At 42.5% G+C, this 21,099-nt stretch overlaps 2 protein-coding genes and 1 long non-coding RNA gene across 6 annotated transcripts in view; 2 read left to right on the forward strand and 1 right to left on the reverse strand.

Moving 5' to 3' along the window:
• The window catches only part of galnt16 (UDP-N-acetyl-alpha-D-galactosamine:polypeptide N-acetylgalactosaminyltransferase 16), a 33,757-nt gene extending 29,924 nt beyond the window's left edge, over window positions 1-3,833 (forward strand). The window contains exons 14-15 of the mRNA XM_037072712.1: window positions 374-490; window positions 2,892-3,833. Coding sequence (XP_036928607.1) covers window positions 374-490; window positions 2,892-3,035 — 261 coding nt within the window. The 3' untranslated portion in view covers window positions 3,036-3,833. The remainder of the gene's footprint in view (window positions 1-373; window positions 491-2,891) is intronic.
• A 1,308-nt stretch (window positions 3,834-5,141) lies between these two features.
• LOC119004583 lies at window positions 5,142-7,007 on the reverse strand. The gene is made up of 2 exons (XR_005070254.1): window positions 6,880-7,007; window positions 5,142-5,428 (listed from the first exon to the last, which is right to left on the reverse strand). It is a non-coding gene; the product is annotated as an uncharacterized LOC119004583 (long non-coding RNA).
• Window positions 6,542-21,099, forward strand: part of numb (NUMB endocytic adaptor protein) — a 41,626-nt gene continuing 27,068 nt past the window's right edge. Inside the window, exon 1 of one of the 4 annotated variants that reach the window (XM_037071615.1) lies at window positions 6,542-6,713. The gene's annotated coding sequence lies outside the window, so the exon portion shown is untranslated. The remainder of the gene's footprint in view (window positions 6,714-21,099) is intronic. The other 3 variants (XM_037071616.1, XM_037071613.1, XM_037071614.1) reach the window with 3 other exon arrangements.

Raw genomic sequence — 21,099 nt, forward strand, 5'->3', positions numbered from 1 at the left:
ATAGGTTGGGAAAAGTCTTTATAGTTTGACTAAATTCTCCTTCTGAAGCTCAATAAACTATTTAGAAGTAAATCTCTTTGGATTAGCTGGAAAATGCATCGTCACAAAGCTGAAGACAGGCTGTGTTTCTGACACCGTCGTCGTATTTCTCACAGGACAGAGACGCTACGAACATGTGATGATCGTGAAACCACAAGTTGTACAAATGAGTTCAACCTTACAGCAGTAAACATCAGATATAAGTGAAACACTGGCAGAGGACATTTACTGCAACATCAATACTTTCTATAAAGTACATTTTGCAGATAATACTTTTTTTTAATGTACTTTTGACTCCGTGCCCTTCACTGAGTTTTTTCTGTGTTTTTTTCAGAGATGGGAACTTATTGAGCCATTGATCCGGCAGCAGGACCTCTGCCTGGCCATTTCAGCCTTCACAGCGGGGTCGAAAGTCAAGATGGAGCCCTGTAATGCAAAAGAGCCCAGACAGGTAAGAAGAAACACAGTCAGCCTTTCGAATCCAGGCCTTTCAGCTCAGTGCAGTTACATTTTGAAGATTTTAAAGGTCTATAATGTGTAAAGTGAGCCCGAAAAACAAGCCACTCCGTGAGTTAACTAAGGGTTAACAAAAGAAAGTGGAATTTGCTTTAATCCCGCACGCTCAGTCAATTTAAGAGCAGGTCTTAGTTTTTCCAAACGGTTTTTCCCCGTTTGTCCTTGATGTGTCACTCACAGCGTTGAACCCAGACATGAAAGATGTGGAGATAAGTGATGCTTCAAGGACAGATGCTCAGCAGCCCTCCTGCCGATGATGCCAGGAGGCTCGAACCATCCTGAGCGTCCTCACAGCGCTGATGCTGCTCACGCCAAAGGTCGAGCTGCTGACTTTATAGCTGCAGTAGAACAAGCGCTCACATAACTCCAGACCCCACCCTGTTCCTTCCTCGATCTCCCCTCTCCGTGAATGTCGAACACTCCAATCCCATGTGGACCCGCGCCGGCTCCAAGGTTGATTAATGACATCGGAAAAGGGAGTCATTTACTCAAACCATGTGTGTGAGTGTGAGGGACTCCTGCCAGGTCGTCCTCTCATCTCTCCGCTGAGATTTTTTTTGGGAGGTTGCCCATCAATAAGCAACCAGTTTTTTTTTGTTTTTTTTTTGCAGTGGGAGACTTTTGGCCTCTTGTGTTTAATCCCCCTATGAAAGGGGAAGAAGAAAAAAAGAAGTCCTTGTGTTTTGGATTTTGCTCTCTAAACGAAAGAGTTCTTAAAAAGATTAACTCCTGGAGAAACAAGGAACGAGCTGTTGGATGTGTTTCAGTCGTGTCATCCATCAGAGTGATGACAGAGGCTTTTCCCTGATCGGTCCTGCATGAAAGCAGCCTGGAACGGTTCTGCAGCGTTTTCTCTTTTCTCAGCCTTAATGATTTATGTGAAATTTCATTTTCTCAGACAGATAAATTCGACGTGTAATCCTGCAAGAATTTCATTAGTTTGGGTTTCACCGGGGGAGATTATGCCCGATGCTGCTCCGTACGCCGCTTTTAGAAGCTCGTCCAATAAAACTAAATTAAATGAAATATTTGGGAGTTCTTTGGCATGAATTAACCAAATATCATGACTTTGAAACTTTTCTCGGAAAGTTCAAATCAGCAACTTTATCACAACAAGCATTAAGGTCATATCGCAAATCACTAATCAGTGTTCCTGAACTGTTTATGACTCTGACATTTAATTTCCTCCTTGTTTTTGTTGCACACACACACCAGCATACACACCTAACAGTTCATGTTTACAGTAGGAGACACACCCACATGCACACAGACACACTCTCCTTCCTCTGGTATCTTAAGATTAACCCGGCTGTTCACCTTTAGACTTTGATAAGCCTCCATGTGGCTCCAGATATCTGTGCTCAGTCTCCTCGGTTCAGCCTCTAACTGTTTAATCACTGAGCTAATAAAAACGAACCACTTATACCTGGAGATTTATAGACAGCCTGTTTACGGGGATCACACTCTCCTCCAGCTGCTCACTTCGGTCTCAAGTTTCTTGTCGGACTTGTCCTGGAACTTTTAATGAGAGAGTATTAGATTTAAGGAGAATAGAAGAAATCTGGTCGACTGCAAAAACAAAGTGATGACATGATTTGTTTGTAAGTAAGAGCTGGAGGCAATCTGGCTCCCCTGATGAACTGCACATTTAAATCTCCTTCTTCAGAACATTGTACGCTGCTGAAAAGCGGCAGAGGTGTCTAGTAATGTAAAGTCGTTATGTATCCTGCAAAAGATGCAGATGTATCCGCTGCCATGCCACCAGAATATGGAGAAGCTTTATTCCTCAGGCTGTTAGACTCTTCACTTCAGGTTTCATATGATAAATAAATGATCCTTTAATCTTTATTAACGTGATAATGAAAGTAACTAAAAACTGAAGCTGTGTAACTGAGTAAAAGAACAATATTTCCACCCTCAAATGTCGCTGGTTGGGAGTATCAAGGAGCATGAGATGGTGAAGGTCAGATTGTACTTAACTGTGTATTTAACCGCACATGAGTAATACTCCGTAACAAATGGTGTAAAGCGCTTTTATTTTATCAGTTGAAACAAATTGTTCCTTGTGATGTGGGACGGCGGGCTGCCGCGCTCTGCAGCTGGCCGTACTACGATTTTTCCACTGCGAGTTCTGCAAGTCAATCATTCATGTGATTACTGTTATCCAGGTCTGACTCAGTCCATTACTCACGGCTAACATGAACCTCCTGTGCTGATACACATCATTTATGAGCAGCCAATAATACAACCCAGAGACTGAGCAAGGACATCTGTGCTTTCTACAAAACTCAAATGACAGAGATGAAGTTGTTCCTTTTCTCTCGCTCTCTCTGCAGAAGTGGAAACCTAAAGGCACGGCTCTGCAGCACATGGTCAGCGGCCTCTGCCTGGACAGTCAGACCCCGACGGGCCCTCTGGTCATCACGCAGTGTCGCCCCCAGGTGGCCAGCCAGTCCTGGGAGCCACAAATCATCACCTGAGCCACAGTGGACGGGGACGAGGGAGAGGGAAGGGAGAGGAGAGGAGCAGGATCTGGACCCGGCCTGCAGAAAGACTCTGAGGGTGGAGGGTGGGTGGGGGGGGATCACATCTGCACACTGTCTGACGCCTCGCCGAGGGGTGAAAGGAGTGAGAACTGTTCTTCTGTGATGTCAACTTCAAGCTCCTGCTCATCGTGTCTCGGTGACAAGAGCGTCGCTGAAAACGTTACAAGGCCTCATCGAAGGCTTTTAGTGTACAGTGCTTCATCCCCTCGAGGATGCTGCAGTTCTTCTACGTAATCTAAGCTTTTCGCTGAAAACTGTTGCACATCTCACTTTTTATTTTTCTGTCTCTTTCCTGGTCAACGATCTGCTTAAAAACTGGAGTAGTGAGCCTCGAAACAACGTTGAAAGGGTGCATTCTGTACTGTAGCAAATGCGTTGAGGGTGCACCTGACCTACTCTGAGTCAAAGTCACTGCTTGTCGTGAGGCCGAGTTTTAGGCTGAGGCATGTCTGATGACGGTGTGGACCAGGGCAGCTTTATGTATAGCCAGCTAAAATCTCAGCTTTTTTTTTGTTTTTTTTGAATTGCTGAAAAGCAGTCTTGAAAGCACCATGCAAAGCTCTGTCAGGAACATTATTTATTGTTTTGCATGGTCAGACCCAAAGAATGTTTGTTTTCTTTTTCTGTCTCTCTACAAAGTTTTATGTAAATATTTGAAGCAGATACTGGCTTGGTTTTGGTGTAAAGTACTCTATATGTTGTTTGAAAAATAAAATGTGGTAACAAAGGAAATATTGCTCTAGTTATTTATTATTTTATGCGGGACGTCGATTAATCGCAGTCCTTACAGGTGAATTGACCTAAACATCAACCTGATTCAGCAGTTCCCATTTTTCTATCTCTGCTCTCCTTCCTGCTGTCGACTCCTTTGTTCCCGACATTGCCATCACCTGACCTCTCAGTCCACCTGTGGGCTTCCACCTGTTCCCACTTCCCCATCAGCCCGTAACAGCCACTCCTTTTCATTCTTTGCCAGATTGTCTTGTGTGCTTATGATTTACCAGCCCTCACCTTCTGCCGTTTGAGCCTCTTCCCCTTTTCCTGACCCCTTACTGGAACAGTTTGCCCAACTTCCCAACCACGGATCAAACTGAACTTTAAAATGTACCTGCCGACCTGAGCCCTGGGGATCAGGTTATCAATACAAAATAGAATCAATAAATACATTCTGATGTATTGCAATGAAGCTATCCAGCAAAAGATATAGTCTTTAAATTATCCCATACTTTACCAGCTACATTTTAAGTGATGCTTACACACAAATGCCTCAGTAAGTATATTCAAGTCATACAAACTAATATATATTATCAGTACTTTTACTAAGATTTGAGAATATTTTGTTACTCTAAAATTTAGATACAGGACCTTTGTTCTCAAACAGAGTAGTGTGCTTCTTCTCCCAACACTAAGAAGTCTGGTTATGTCATGAAACCAGATATAAAATGAGGAACAGATGACGAGATATATGCAGATGGACTTAATAAGTAAGATTTAATTAAGCACAGTAAGACTGAATGTAAATATACTCAAGTAAGTATAATTTTGAGGTATTTGTGTTTGTTTCAGTGAATTTTTAGCTACCCGATATCTACAATTCACTACATTTTGTTTCATTTAGTTTTTACACTGGTGTATTTATTTGATAACTTTAGTTACTTTGCAGAATGTATGCTGCATCAGATATATAATTAATTTATCTTGTAGTTTTGATACTTAATTACACTTAATACGAGATAATTTTACTCAAATACTATTAAAATGTGTGGCTTTTGTTTTCACCAAAGTCATTATTTAACACAGTAGCTTTACTTGTACTCAACACTGGTCTCATGTTACTGCAGTAACATTTAGTGACCTCAAGGGGGCAGAATATCCTCACAGATGTGTGAAAGGCTCACATCTATGTTTTATTACTCTGTCGTTGACAGATTGATGGATGAGTGCCTGTCGTGAAAAGAAGGAGTCATAAAGAAGAATGGGTTCAAGATAATTAAGAATAAAAGAATTGAGAAAGTGAAAAGAAGGATGACAATGTGTGTGTGTTTTTTAGAGAGAGGTTCACTTTATATTAGCTGGTTCACGGTGCAGAGAAACACTTTGGTATGACAATAATCAGCATAACAGGCTCGACAACTCTGTTAACCAAAGGGTTTTTCTTCTCTGTTGATTTTGCAACCTTCCAGGCCACAAGACATGCCACACTGCAGCTTAGTAGGCTCCGTAGCTATGCAAGGAATGCGACTTAATGCTGATAAACTTCTGGCCTTTGAAAGGGGCCAAGGTTTCATCACCAGGGGTGGAGGGGGTGGAGGAGAGCATGGAAGAAGCTGGAAAAGAAGAAAATAAGACATACTAATATATTAGTTTTTTCAATACAGCATGGCGTCAGACGTTTGCTAAATGGGGCATTTAACTATGTGGTTTCACTGACAGGGAGATATTTGCATACCAGTCAGACAGAGAATATATAATGAGGAATCAGTCAGGTGACAGAGGCGGGTGGTGAAATGCACCCAAGGACATTCACTGAAGTTTAAATTATAGATACCTGAACTCAACTTGAGCTTTAATATCATACCTGTACTCCACGACACACATTCAGTGATCAAGTCAAGATCAATCTAATCTTACAATTGTACTTATTATAGATGCAAACTGTCACTGACGACCAAATACAAAAGTCACATGCTACTTGCTGTACAAAAGAAATCAATAAAGTGATAATACTTCATCAAATGCAGAACTTTTAAGTTGTATCCAAGTGTTTTTACATCATGTCAATTAATCTAATATAGCATTGACCCACCAAATGTTTCTACAGTTAAAGATAATTAAAAGTATATAATAATGTTTATGCAGCTTGATTATTTTGGGAGGTAAAAATGCTCTTAAGATATGTAGGATCCTTGGATTACTGACTATTTTTCATAATCTGCATACAGAAAGTTGGAGGGAACCATGTATGATTTTGCATTTTAACAGTAAGCTAACAGTAAGCTATATCAATACATATAACAACAACAACAACAACAACAACAACAACAACAACAACAATATATTACAATACAGTACAACAGCTCCTTGGAGAGAATTACCGTGGGCTGTATTGCTTTATACACTCTTGCGTGGCTAAATCTATAATACTACTTCATATTTTATTACCAATGTTGATAATTAATAGGTAAATAAATGCAATAATGTAGTGAAGTAGAAGTAACGTGTAAATACCCAAGTATAAATAGCTAGAAAGTACTTGGTTACATTCCACTACAGATGTAAAGATCTCTACTCTCTCTCAAAAAAAATAAATAAAAACAAAAAAATGCAGTAAAAAAATAAATAAAGAAAATCAAGTTTTCTAGGTCGCACCATCACCTATCGATCACCTCCGATCAGCCAATGAGATCGCACGAAGGCGGTCCGTTGCTAAGGAGGAAGTTTGGTTGAGTCCCGCAGCAGCAGCCATTCAGCAGCAGTGGCTGAAGCGATTGGACTGTGAGCGTCTCCCCCAACTCTTTCTCTGGAATTTGAATTATTTTGGCACTGCACGGTTCGTGATACATAGGTGACGGCTTCAACAGGGCATCTTCTGGGTCGCAGCGGTGATCACAGGTACGTTGAAAAATGAGTAACGAGTGTTTTTTTCTTAACTAGCGTGCCCGGTTAACTGCTTGTTAGCTCGCCGAGCTAAAGCGGCACTAGCTTGTGTTTTCGGATGCGGCACACGCAGCTATGTTAGCTCTTAGCTCCCTGTAGAAGACCCAGTTGGTTAGCTTACCTGACCAGAGAACAGAATGAGAGAAAAATAAGAAATGTGAGCCGTGAGGCTGTCTGCCTTCCATCACGCTTGTTTAGAAAAATGTCTGTCTCTGCCCTCCTTGAATGAGCTAAAAGAAGAGGTTAGCCAGCTAGCTTTAATTAAGTAGCTAACGACTCTCAACTCACCTGATTAACTTTAACAGATGAAGGTTACATGGAAGAATAATGAACCCAACCCGGGGTTCAAATGGTGGAATAGCTACCAGCTAGCTCGTAATCTGACATGTCATTTTCACGTTGTCACACGCATCTCTTGTGTTATATCATCGTTAGTAATGTAGGCTCGATTTAAGGGGGTGTATTCATTCGCATTTAAGTTTAGTGACTTAGCAAGTTTGTCAAAATGTGTCTCAAGCTAGGTTAAAATCTGAAAAAAATCTGATTTTTAACAGACAGATGTTCAGCACACAGCCACAGACAGGTTGATCGCCTTGAAGAAATAAACTGTGACTCATAGTCTCAACACTCACATTTTTGTGGAGTGTGATAATCTTGCCCTGGTTAGATCATCCGATTTGGTAGTGATTTCATTGCTAGATGTGAAGCTCATGTGTTTGTTGACTGCTTGGTTCAGCCACAGAGCAGTGAGATTTCCATTCTGGACTGCCATCCTTGATCAGATAAACATCAGTGGTCAGATTACCTTCCACATTCAGACTTTAGAAAGATGGCCCCATTGAAAGATTGTGTGAAAGCCACAGCAGCACGCCGGCCTGTCAGGCTGACGTATCCTGTCTATTCTGCCACATTTTTATCTTTTCATTATCCAGAATTGTTGAGTCATTATTGTTTTGTTAATGGGGTATGTGACTTGAGTAAAGCAAGCTGAGTTATTCATTTTGTGGTGTGGATCTGGATCGTCAAAGTAAAGCGCGGAAAACTTGGGGATGTGCCTTTTGTGTTTTTAATTGTGTCTGAATCCAACGTAAAAAGTGACAGTTTAAATGATAAGTTCAATCATTGTGTACTCATCCTCATGCCGATTAAAAGTCGGGTGAAGATTCGAAGTACATTAGAGATTTATGGAGCTTCACAGCGAAACAGCATTGCATCATTCTCCTATATGGTTTAGCGGCTGGTATCAGTATGCACCTTTTGTGACATAATAAAAGCTATGGTAACAATTGGACTTTGTCATTGACAGCCTACATTTAGCAAAAATACAAAACAATGACCAAAGATTCAAATATTTGGATGCAGGCCTAAAAAATATAAAATTACTAATACCTATAAGCCATCACCAAAATAGTTGGGTATCAGTTGACTAGTTGACAACTAACTGATTTATCATTTATTGGTTCCTCTCTAAAGTGATGTGTGATCTGTCTTTTGGGACGGGATTTCATGTCTCCATACATGAAACAGAGACAGAAGGATGATTTGGGAGTTTTACCCCCCCCTCACTTTCTCACAGTTACTCATGGTTTTAGCTCGTCTCACAGAATAAGGGAGGTAAGATTGGCTTTTTGCCACAAAACCCACTGTTCAAGTCTGTCAGCTGTTTGAGAGAGGAAGATAATGCAAGTCTCTGTCCAAAGCTTTGTGATTCACTCTGTGGGAGAAACTCGCGTTACTCTCAGCAGTTCTGTTCCCAAAGGAGAGGCCCTTTTCTTGGCAGTGAGCTGTACATGTGAATGCTGAGTAGTGATGCAACATGGGTAGATAAACTTGCTGTGCGATGACGACGCAATCAAAGGACTTCACTTTAGTCCCTCTGATAGCAGCGAGATAGTCGTGCCGCCGGTGGTGAGAGCAGGGTGAGCGTCAACGTCAGCTTAGCTGTGAGTCCAGTGGTAACTGAATTGATACGAGGTGACAAGAACTGGAGATATGTGTCTGCGTTTCTGATCCCCTCTACTGACATCAAATGGTCCGGATCAGGATGAATTGTCTGTGACCGTCTCTTGACTGCTCACCTATCCTTGTTGACTGTTCATGTTAATCCTTTTGGCTGCGGTTTAGATATGGACCATTGAATGTGCCGGCCGTTGATGTCATCCACAACGTGTGCTTTTTGTCACCATCACAGTTCAACAGAAGTGTTGGGCACGGCAGGCATATTTGGAGTGATATGATAAAAAGCTCAAATGTTTGCTTATTCAGTTTGATTTGTGCGGGGAGGTGAGAGTAAGGACACATGCACTCAGGTGAACTGAGATGCCTGAAAATCCGGTTCTCGTCCAAGTTTGTCGCGCTATCGTTGATTAGAAGTGAGAAAGTAATCCATGTCTTTGTGTTTTTGATGGCATGATATCAGAAATTATGACAAAGAAGAACGCAGACAAGTCACAGCAATTAGAGTGGGATTAATCTTGACACTCTCCTCTGCCAAAACTATGAACCTTTTGGGAAGTTGGCAAAACACTGCTCAATAAGAGAGCGGCTTGCGGTCTGGAGATTTATTTTTCTACAAGCACATCAAATTCAAATCTTCTGCTCAAAATTTGTCTGTAAAATTGAAATAACCAGTGAAATTATTGTAGTTGCACCTTCAGAGGACATATGTTCATGTGAGCAACATTTGCATCCACTTCCATGTTGCATTGGTACCTCTTGCATCATTACAAGAAGGCATACGGTCTGTCTGCACTTGTTAGATCCAGAGCTCCACATTCTGAGCTGATTGGGACTGGATCCAACAGAGACACTCTGAGAAGATTCAACCAGAGGGGAGGTTTTAGACTCAGGATCTCAAATGTGCAGCTGACCCCATTTCAACATAAGTAGCCTAAAATAGGTTCTGTGCAACCACAGAGTTGAGTTGAACTTGTATCTTTGATATGTTTGTTGGTAAACAGTGTCATCATCTAGCACAGAGGGAAATGCGTGTTGTTGGTTGTGACCTTTTCATATAAAACATTCACTGTTTCCAGGACGGATTGTACACAACACAAGACGTATACAAGGAGAAGAGCATAGAGCATCTTTGACTATGTTTAGATGCACACACACACACACACACACACACACACACACACACACACACACACACACCAATCAGGTCAGGTTAGGAAGCGGGACATGTTTATATTTGTTGTTCTGACCGCCTTTAAACCCCAGTCTCCGTAGTGTGCGGTTAGCGTGACATATCATTCCATATTAACTCCAAAAACAGATCTAATGTTGCGATCTGCTCTATTGTGATCAAATGTGGACAACATGAGATGTCAGTCAATTAAAAGACGCATGTAAAAAGTCACTTAGAAGAAACGTAAAAGTTTTGTCTCCCTTCTCTTGTAATTAAAATTTAATTCAAATGTGAGGTATTTACTGACAAAAAACGTGAAAAAATATTGTAAACATAAGACCTGTAACATTTCTTCCTCCACTCACATTACTTTTTAGCATAACTTAACATTCTTTATCAGTTTATTTTAGTTTAGTGATGTTCATGCACATCTTTGAAATCACGTCTCTGCTCTCAGTGAAGAATGGCTACATTACTACAGTGCATTTAGTCTCGCTGTTTAATACAAACCATGCAGTGTTTGTGTCTGTCGGCTGGTTCGTAGTTCCAGTATTTTGCTGGATCAGCACTCATTTAAAAAATGAATAACAGTGTAAGGGTAGGTGCTGCACGGTGTTTTACTGCTTTGAACGCAGCTCTTTGAGTGTCCCCATTTGGGACAATATCTTTAGCTTAATTAGGTCCAAGGGGGTTTGTGCCTCCTCATTTTGCCCTGGCTGTTGAGACTGTGGATTAGGGCTTGGAGGGTTGGGGGTGCGTCACTGTATGTACGGAGTTACCTTTCAGGTTTGCGTCAGTATCACTCCTCCCTGCGTATGGTATGGGGCTAAGGGACTCCCTTTGTCTCCTTAGGCCCCTGTATAGAGTGATACCTGAGCCTCCCGGGCTGGAACAGCTCATGCTTTATTCAGCCCTCTGATCTCTGGTTTAATTACGAGTGACCCAGGGTGGAGTGATGGGTGGTGTATCTCACAGGGTGGGAACTTTGTCCTGGCTACCAGTGCCAGCAAGAGTGCTGGACATGAAAACCTTTTGACTGAAGTGTGTTTGTCACCCTGTAAAGACACATTTATGTAGAAAACAACAAGTTTAACCCAAAAGTCACCAAAATGCAACAAATACATTAACTTGAGATCTACTCACACATGACAAGTATCGCAGTTTAGAACGTTACCTCTGCACGTCTGTGTTTATTGCAGAGCATTCTCAAAATCTGTATTGTTACTTGACTTTACTGACATTATTCCCCGATTATGATGTCAAGGCTCCATGTAGCATTAACATTTCAGCAGTGGAGCATCTGTTCTTCAGTAGCCACATTAATAATATAGTTTAGAGTTGATTTTCCCACTTTCTGCACGTGTTCCAAGCGCAAGTAGACGTTTTCATCTCATTCAGATCGAGTAACGGCTGCTTATGTGGTGGAACTTTTACTCAGAGACTCAGGGACATGCACAGAATTAAGATCACCAGCGACCTCTGCCATGTTTAGAATTACTGGAGGGTCCCTCGGTTATAGTAGTAGTGGGTGAATAGGGCTTTGGCTGCAAAAAAATAAAGAAATCAAGTCATCTACTCTCTCATCTGCTCACCATTTCATCATATTATCTGCCAGTAGCAGCAGTTGCTATTTTGGATTTGAGAAGTTTGGCCTGTGAATAAAAAGTTTCCCACTCCTCCTTTTTTTTCTGGCTCTCTGTCTGTCTTCTCAGGTTCTCTCCAATACTATTTTTACCACCAATACGTGACATAATCAGATTTGTGATCTTTTCCAGAGGATATAACCTATATATGAGGAAGCGAAGGCTTATCCTGCAGCTGCGTACTACATATAACTATGAATTAAAGCTTTGCCTGATGTTGACACAAAATCTGATTCATTTTTTTATCGGCTTTATAAAACCACATTGGTAAATCTCAGTTGTCAGTTCTTCTATTTGAACTGATGTAAACATGACAGTGTGTGGTTGGTGTAATAACTCCCTGTCCAAAACTAAGTGATGTGTGCTTGTCTGTGTTTATGTCTAATGACTCCCTGGCCATAAGCATGGATGACATGGATACTATTCCCTCACACATTGTTGTGCACAGTTTCCATTAACTTGACTGAGTGCACACAATGAGATGACATGAACTCACCTCGAGTCCACCCGTTGTTTTTTCCTTCCGCTGAACAGGTTTTTGTGCAATGGCAAAACAAAATATTGAAGAGTAGAAATATTTATCAATCCAAACTCTGGGAATTAAAAGTTCACTTTAGTGTTGAATCTCTGGTCCCCAATCTTTGGTGTTGGTTACATTATTTTTGGCCATTTTAACATGTTTATTTAATTGATCACTAAAATCAGCTACGTCTTTTTTACTGTGTTTCATGCAGGCATAGTTCTCAGGCAGTCAAAGCAGCATTTTACGCTGGTGTGTGTGAGATGTTTGACTTCATTTCTTTAATACTTAAAGGTCTGTATAGAGAAATGTGTTTTTAATTTGCACAGTAAGACATACAAGGAAATACAGCTTTGGTATTATGACAAAAGTACATGTTTTCAGCTGGCAAAAATTTAAATCCATCTTTAATAATATTGGCCTCATAAAGAAGCTCTCTCCTGTAACATCTGTTGTTACTCCAGGCCTCACTCCTTTGAGATCAGACTGTGCTGACTTGTGGTTTGCAGGGAAGCTCCTTCTGGCCCATATGGGGCTACTTGGACCGGCACTGGCTGTTGTGTAACTGCATTGTGTCCGATCCAAAAGTCTACTGGCTACTGTGCTTCTGTTAAATAACTGTGCGACATGAGTGAGAAAAAGACTCAGCGATGAGACACTCATCTGTGATGGCATAATTGAGTTATTTAATTGCAGCAGTGACTAAAAGAAGTTGATGTAGCTGCCAGTGAGCTGTTCCACTGTGTTGTTGACAGTGGAAGGAGGAGCGGCACAGCAGTCAACATTGTAGCCTAGGCTAATCGATGTTGAACGTTCCCCTGCACAAGAACGGCGTCAATTATTAATGAGCTGAATATTATGTTCTGCCTCAAGTAGAGAAGCTTTTTGTTTATAAATCATTGCTGCACGTTTGCCACACACCAGACTGTACGTGAGGGAAAAGTGAGATGGAAAAATGATTTTCTTTGCTTTGCCAGTTCACATTCCTCTCAGATAATGTGATGTAAGTCAGGAACAGGTAGTGAAGCCTTTTTCCTGGGTAGGAAGGGGTTATCAGTGTTGAGGGGCAGTGGGGAACGTGTTTCCTGTGTGTTGCATCACTGTGCAGCAAGTGCTGCCCTGAGCACTGCAGCTTTTTGTTTACCACAGAATTACAGGGACAGGTGTGTGAGCAGCATGTGTGTGCACATTTGCTCTACGTATGTTGAGTATGTTTCGTTGCAGGGGAAAGTGTGTGAAAATCCCAGTGCATGTGCAGTAGCAGGTTCACACACTCCCCACCATTGCACCATTCCTCCACCACCGAGCGGTCTGCGGAGAGGGATGTCTGGCTTGTGAGAGTGCCACTGTGCTGAGTCGACAGGAGGGGAACAATTGCTTCACTGTGCTGCTTGTCCATTTGGCCGCCTTCATGCAGCATTTCATCGAGGGGCACCGTCGGCTTTTGGCTCTGTGAGCCTTGTTGACCAGGCCTTTGCCTGCTGGTCACTGACCCGTTGTGCCCACGGTGCCTGCAGCTCGTCAGCCCTCTGAGGGCTGCCGATTATCCCACAGTAATTGGTGCCTGGGCTCTGGCTGATCAAAGGTGCCCAGCTGATTGTAGAGCCCTGGTAATTTTCCATTCTCTGATGCTCTGCAGTCCTTGCCGGTTCGTCTGCCTTCCTGCCTGACTGCCTGCCCAGACGTCGTCTTCGGCCGAGGCTTGACATCTGTCGTCCTTATTATACCTGCTTTCCTCATAAGAGATGACAGGACAGGGCTGTCCTTTCTTTGCCCTTTAAAAAAACAAACATCCTCCTTCTTTGTTTGATTAAGTTTGTGACTGTAGAAATATGGACAGAACTCAAAATCAGATTCTCAAAATCAATATATCTTAAGGTAAGAAGTTCAAACCCTGGAGCCATTGTTTGTCCAACAGTCGTGAAGTGAGACACCTACACTTCGTCGTGCTGTACCGGTTTTATAGTTCATCTGAACTCTGTACTCGCCGATTTTGCTGATTAGATTCTTGAAGGTGTGGTGGTCACTGACTTCATCGGCTTTATCTGCATTCTTAAAAAACCTCACACAAACCCATCCAGCATGCTTCAACAATACTGCCATGCTTTTGTGCTCATTAAAGGTCTCCCTAAAATGTGAAATGATTTTATTGTTCCTATTTTGGCTGCAGAGAAAGAGCCTGATTGCCTGGCTGTCTGAATGGACATGGTGAAATTACCTCTTGTTTTACAGCCCTCTACTTTGGACTCTTTTATAGAAGTGCTGTCCAGCATTTCTGGAAAAAGTAGCCATCTACCATGACTGATGAATCATTCCTGGCACTTGAAATAAAACTGCACCATGGAATATATCGCTTGCTATTTAGAGACTGTTGCTTACATATATATTAGTTACAAACATGGTGTTTTTGGACTGAGACTTAATGTAAACACAATATAAAGTCATTCTGACTGGCAGTCCTAGTGTTCATAGTCCAGCCTCACACCTTTACAAGTGCTGTCCAGGCTAGTTTAACACGCCACAGAATTATTGTTAGAGGGTAGATTTTCCCAGACCTTGGAAACTGGCAAATACTGAAATGTTCTCTGTTCCTCCAAAGGCACTGCTGTGTTGGCTAATCTAATTTAACTGCACAGCTAACACAATTAGAGCCATTAAGACTTCAGCCACTATTGCCTGGCAATGTGGCATAGTCTCCATAGGTAAAATACACATAACACATGTTTAAAGTAGCTGTGAACCTCATTGGTGTCATTTTCTAGCCCTGTTCCAGCCGTTGACCAAATCTGCCAGAGAAACATTCTGGTAGTACTTGCAGTTCGGCTAAATCTGTTGCGCAACTTGGTATTCTGTAGTCATCCTTCGCTTTGACAAATAGCCCGACCAGAATACAAAGAGTCGAGCTCAGGTACGTGGAGAGAATTCCTGAAATGAGTGATCAGCTCCTCCGCTGCACTGAACACTACGGCTCCATTTACATTCATGCTCACAAGACCAGTTTGGTTGGCTGATTCCTGACGTCAATACAACGCCTTGCATCATGTGGACTCCTATTACTGCTTCTGTCAGTTTCCCTTTCCCCCTTAAAGGTGAATGTCGGGTAGTTTGTAGACTCAAATTGCTGTGTGGTCAAAGCAGTGTGTTTTTGCTCTTATGTATTTCTGGATAAAGATGGCTGACTGAGTCTCATCCCCAGGATGCCAAATACCGGCGCTTTGGGTTGGTCGCACGGGTTGTCAGTCTTTCTCTGTCTTCGTCAAGAAAGTTACATGTTGTTGCTTTAGGATCAGTTCACCTGACCTCGAGTGAGGTGAGCAGGAAATGATCTGAGTGTGTGTGTGAGTGTGTGTCTTCGTACTGTATCATGTGTTTCTGTGAGTTTTGGCCCGGTCAGAGGGCCAGTGTAGTCATTCCATGTCTGCTCACTCAGCAGGAAGTTCCTGTTCCACTCTGTCCTCTCATCACGCCTGCTGCTGGACAAACACTGCTACTGAGACACACATATGCACGCACACACACACACACACATACACACACTGACCAGGGTAATGTGTTGGCGTTTCCCAATAGTGTTGTTTAAAAATGCTTTATTATTGACACAACACATTGAATCAGCAGTTGGAGCCATGCAGTGGCTTCTCTGTGTGATATCGATTCTTCTGCTGGAGTATTTTTCCATGTAATCTAAATTCTTTCTATTCCTCCAGTCCTTTTCATTCATCTCCATCTGTAACTTTTTCACTGTTTCTGTCACCCTTTCAAAAATCAATTTCAAGCTGTCACCTCTTTGTATGTTTCTGCCCGCCTAGTAACTCTGTCACGTCTGTTTGTTGCCCTCCTGTCTTCTCTATGTTCTCAAGTGTATACGTGATGTATCACAAAGTGCCAGAAAGTACGTGTGAATGTCTGAGGCCAGCGGTCCAGCGTTTAAAGCCCCGGCAGAATTTTTCCCCTGCAGCTACCCCAGATGATGATTGGGAGAGCAGTGAAGAGTGACAGGCCTTCATCACTCAGTGAACACACATACTGACACCATTCCTCACTGCAGGGCTTTCCTCACCTCTTGTACACTTGCATAGCCAGGCTCAAAGGTCTTTCTGGCCCCATAAATGAACATAAAACAAGCTGTTATGGTTGTTTTTTGGCTGTTTTTAAAGGAATACCTGCTAGTTGCAAGGCTTTATTGATGATTTGAGTGACATGTTTTCACTTTACTTGACCATTTCTGAACCACAGCAGACAGTCTTGATTTCCATCAGCACCAGACTGCAGATATGATTCATTAATCTTGAGGTTTGAATATATTTTTTGTCTCTTTTAGCAGCCTCATCTTGTCCTAGCCCAGTTTTGGTATTAGCATACAGCCTCATTTGCATCATATGTTGTGACAATGTGACTTACCAACTGCTACTGTAAAAGGTATCTGTTTGCTCCACAATCTCTGTTTACCAAGAAGAGGGAGAGAAATTATGATAATGGTAAACAGTTCTCAGGATAGCAATGACATTAAAGCGTAATATAAACAGTCTGCAAACCACCACTGACAGCCAGATTTAACTTTCCCTTTATGCATAGCACTGTGCATTTAAAAAAAATGATCTCTCCCTGTGCAGTAAAATTCTTCCAGGATTGGCTCAGAAGCTCATTTGGGGAGCAAATTAATTGGCCTTGATCACTGCATAAATGTTCTTTCTTTGTAGGTTTTCTTTGATGCCTAAATTGATTCACTTTCTTTCTGAATTTGTGAACAGTCGCAGCGTTTAATCGATAAAATGTTGATATTAATGGAGCATTTGCCTGCGGCTCTCAGGACAGATACATTTCTGCGGGTCGGTGCCCTGTAATCATAGGTCCTTTTTAAAGAGGCAAAGTCATTCGGCAGCTGCAGGGCAGATATCTTCTCGGGGTTGCTTGAACTGAGGGAAAGCGAGAAGGACTGGAGGACTGCAGGGAAGAAGACGAGCAGAGTGTGGGCCTCTCACTTCTCAACATTTAAGAGAGGTTGTCACAATACTATGACACGTTATATTATTAAAAAGAGATACTCATTACCGCTTTCAGTACCACAGCATAAAGAAATAAAGACACACAAAATAATTTTTTCCGCCGTCTTTTTTTCCCCTGCAGATTATCTCTTAAGTGTTTCAGCATAGTTGTGTTTCCTGTGATGACAGGCAGCTAAAGAGAGACTTGTCAAAATTGTTTATCTCTTTTTTTTCCAATAGCTTCAGCTTTTGAATACTATTGAGTGCGGCTGTCATCGTTTTAAACAGGTTGTGTTGATTTAACAATATTCACAGAAAAGTAACCTGAGATGAGTGTTGCCGTAATTAAAAGGCTAAAAGGCATCGTGACAGGTAATATGAAAAGGGATTTGATTTGAACTCCACTGTTTAATTTCTTTTCAGGTCAGTTCATTTAACTGCGCTCCTGTATGTAAACAGAGTCATCTGGCAAAAGGTTTCACTCAGCACTGTTCTGATACTTTGCCACCGATGATTGTTTTTTTCTGTGGTATTTGCGGTCCTGATAACTTCCTTTGGCATTAAACTGTACTTTAGACTGGTAGTAAAATAAAAAGCATTTTAACAGCTAAAAGCTGGCTGCGTATGTCAGCAGTAATGACTGCGTTTCAAAAGCGCGGCCACAGACTGTCACAGCCTGATGTGGTTGAATCAGAAATGACAGTGCTGCTGCAGCACATGACGAGCTGGGTGTCAACTGTGAGATCTCTGGTGATGGCTGACTCCCAAACCACCAATTGTGCAGAAGATGTGCCCCAGACTGCCTCGAACACACCGCTCAACTATTGATGACTTCCTCTTTGTTGTTTTATTTTTCTCTTTTGAGTCAGCAGCTCTGCAGGAAGTGCCTGTCGGTTTGCCCATCTCTGTCCTGAATGCTAACAGGCTCAAGCTGGGGACAACCAGACCTGTTTAACTTGACAGAAACAGCGTGGCTGTGTTGGATATGCTGTGACGCAGTCTGAGCTGTTCCTCTTGGGGGAAATGGCCTGTCAGTTTGTGGCTAAAGCCTCAGCTTTTCTTGACGTTTTCTGTGGTTGGCTGTAAAGTGAATGTTTATCACATGGGACTTTAACCAAAGTTCTCGGCTTGTTACAGCCTCAGTCTACTCACATATCCACGTGGTCCGCTGGGGTCAGGTTGCAGTAAGTTAACAAACAGTAGGATCCAAGAATGGGCAGCTATCAGGTTTTGGTCAGCAGAGGTTGTCCTTAATTCTCAAGTTGTTATATGTGCGTGAAGTCACAGTGCAGGGATATAAACTGCAATCTTAGATCAGCATTCTTCTTCTGAGACTCTATAAATGTGCTAATGCTCGCTTTTTTGTTGCGAGTAAGCCATAAGTAGGATTAATAGATCATGTATTAACGGCACTTTGCCGAGGCCTGGGTGAATATGTAACATTGTGTGTGTTTCCTCAGGTCAGTGCAGTGCATTGGTAAAACACATAGTTTGTAGGATTCTGGCCTGAGCCTCTCCACCTTACTGCAACTCTTCTAGTGGCACTTTACTTCCCTCTTTTAACAGCAAAACTCAGTAATAGAGTCAGACTTTAAAGCCTGGAGATGCCAGAGTCATCTGTTTCACTTGTGCACATGTGCGAGAGTGTGTTTTTGAGAGTAGATCATGTTTTACATTTGTGTGTGTGTGGCAGGTTTGGGGTTATGCGAGTGTGTATCCACTTCTCCTTGTGTGTACTCCCTACTCCCGCTGTGTGTGTGTGTGTGTGTAATGCAATGATGTCAAGGGGAAAAGTAAACATGGTTTCCATGAGTAGCTTTTTCGCTCCGAGGTTTACTCAAAGTTTCCCAGCCGAGGTCACTTCTAGAGTCAGGGACAAAGTGTTACGGTTCACTCTGAGTGATCGCCTCTGAGGAGGTTAAGCTTCTGTCTCACAGTTTGCACAACACTGATGTCCTTCCCATAAAGAAGAAAGCTAGCAATTTCTCTCAACTTAAAAGAAAAGGAAAATGTGCATTTTTGGTCACAGGCTTAAGTGCATGAAGCGCATGTTTTATTTTCGATAAAAGAAATAGGCAATTGCACGTAATTTTAGATCATTATTTGGATTTGGAACTTTATATCAATCAGCTTTTTGGCCGTTTGAGCATGTAGAAACAGCGGCTGAGCCTGTCGGTGAGAGAAATCACAGATTAGCAGTTCAGCTAAGCAAATCAGTGCACAAAAGTAGAAACAGAAAAAGAAAGGGAAAGCTCCCTGAGCCTGATGCTGTTGTTAAAACCTCAGAGGTCATATAAACACTTCTATTAATGAATGTGCTTTCATTTTCTCTGTGATCTCTCTGCGTTACCTGAGTGTCTGATTGGTTGTGTTGTGTGTTGTTATTTTCAACCTCCTCTTTGACAGTTCCTTTTACAACTTTTTATTAGACATATTCTTGATTTGAAATGGGCATGGGAGTGACAGAGTGGCTTTATCACAGTAGCTTGCGTATCTGCAGTCCTAAACCTTCCAGGTTTTGAAGGCAGAATATGACTTCTGCACTTGGTGGCATGGAGAGGTATTCCACCTCCTGGTGTTGGCTTTAGTCTGTGGTGTGTTCGAGTGCAGCATTTTGAGCGAAACACAGGTGGCGTGAGGCTGACACAACATTCAGCTTACCATTAGTTATTTGATGTCATTTTGGTGTTTCTGGGCCCAAAGAAGTCAAGCGGGGTCGACCAACAACCATCAGATCTGAATCTTGCAATCATTTGGCTTAGGTGGTGCTGAAAAAATTGCTTAGGTGTTGCGCCAAAGCCTTAAAATGGTAGGGAAAAGCCTAAGATGGCTGTTTTAGGTCAGCTGTGGTAAGAACTACAACAGCCACTTTATAAAGACATCTTCCCACTGCTGCCACATTAGTGGGCATGTATTGTGTTCTCAGCAGCAGTCTACCATAAAGAGGGTCCAGGACTGATGGAGTTGGGTCACTCAGGCCACAATATCAAACCCCTCCAAGCAGGCCAATGCTTTCAGTCAGCAGCCACCCTCTCCACTGCATGTTTACAGCTCTATTGATTTAATTGAAACTCCACTCCATTTGGCATACCATCTCCTCTGGCAAGAATTTTTGAGAAACAATCACAAAACTGCTGTTTTGGGGCAAATGCACAGGTCATATATCTTAAGGATGCCTCCTCTGTTCCCCGTGTTGCCTTTCGATGGAAACCAGGCCAGACCCTGCCTATTGATTCAGTCTGTGAATCATCGCTGGGGCATGCCTGAGGGGAGATGATACAGTGACAGTGATTTGCCACTCCCTGGTGCCAGGCTACTGCCCTGCTCGTTTAAAAGTGGCCTCAGCTGTTGCCCAAAGTGATGTGTGGCTCCCCATGTTGAATGGACGGCTGGCTGGTTGACTTGCTGTTGGGCCGGGCCCCTTAATACCTCGCCTGACCGCTCCTACCCACACACACGCATAACCACACAAAAACCCAGATGCACAGATACTGATGTACACACACACACACACACACACACACACACAGTTTGGCTGGCTGGAGAGTAAAGCAACTCAATATCCCCTGTGCAGCAGCAGTCTGGGCCCTATTTTCTTTCCCTGTCTCAACCCTAACCCCGGTCAGTCATGTGTATTCAGGAAACGGAGGTCATGGTGTCTTGCTGGGGGCAAGGAACAGATTGAAGGACTCTGAAATGATTCAGGGAGCGAGTGAGCCATGCAAACAGTAGCCAGCACTCCCTATTTGCACCATTTCCTTCCCCTGTACCACCCATTTGTATCCTTGCTCCCTCTCTGGCTCTTGTTCTGCCCATTAAATCGTGAACTTCCTAAAATAAATGCTTTTCAGGAATAAAAATAAATACTGACTCATTTTTCCTACCGACTTGTTTCAGGATTTTTATTAGTTCAGCTTGCTGTCAAGCTAGTAATTCTCTCTACTCTCGTGGCACTGCAGCAAAGAGCAGGTTAAATTTCAGTTCAAGACATTATAGTCCCCTGAACCCATTGCACTTTTCATGGATCTGCATCAGTCTTTTCATCATGGGTATCAGGTTGTGT

The sequence above is a fragment of the Acanthopagrus latus genome, chromosome 16, assembly GCF_904848185.1.
Source record: "Acanthopagrus latus isolate v.2019 chromosome 16, fAcaLat1.1, whole genome shotgun sequence".
NCBI classification, from domain to species: Eukaryota; Metazoa; Chordata; class Actinopteri; order Spariformes; family Sparidae; genus Acanthopagrus; species Acanthopagrus latus.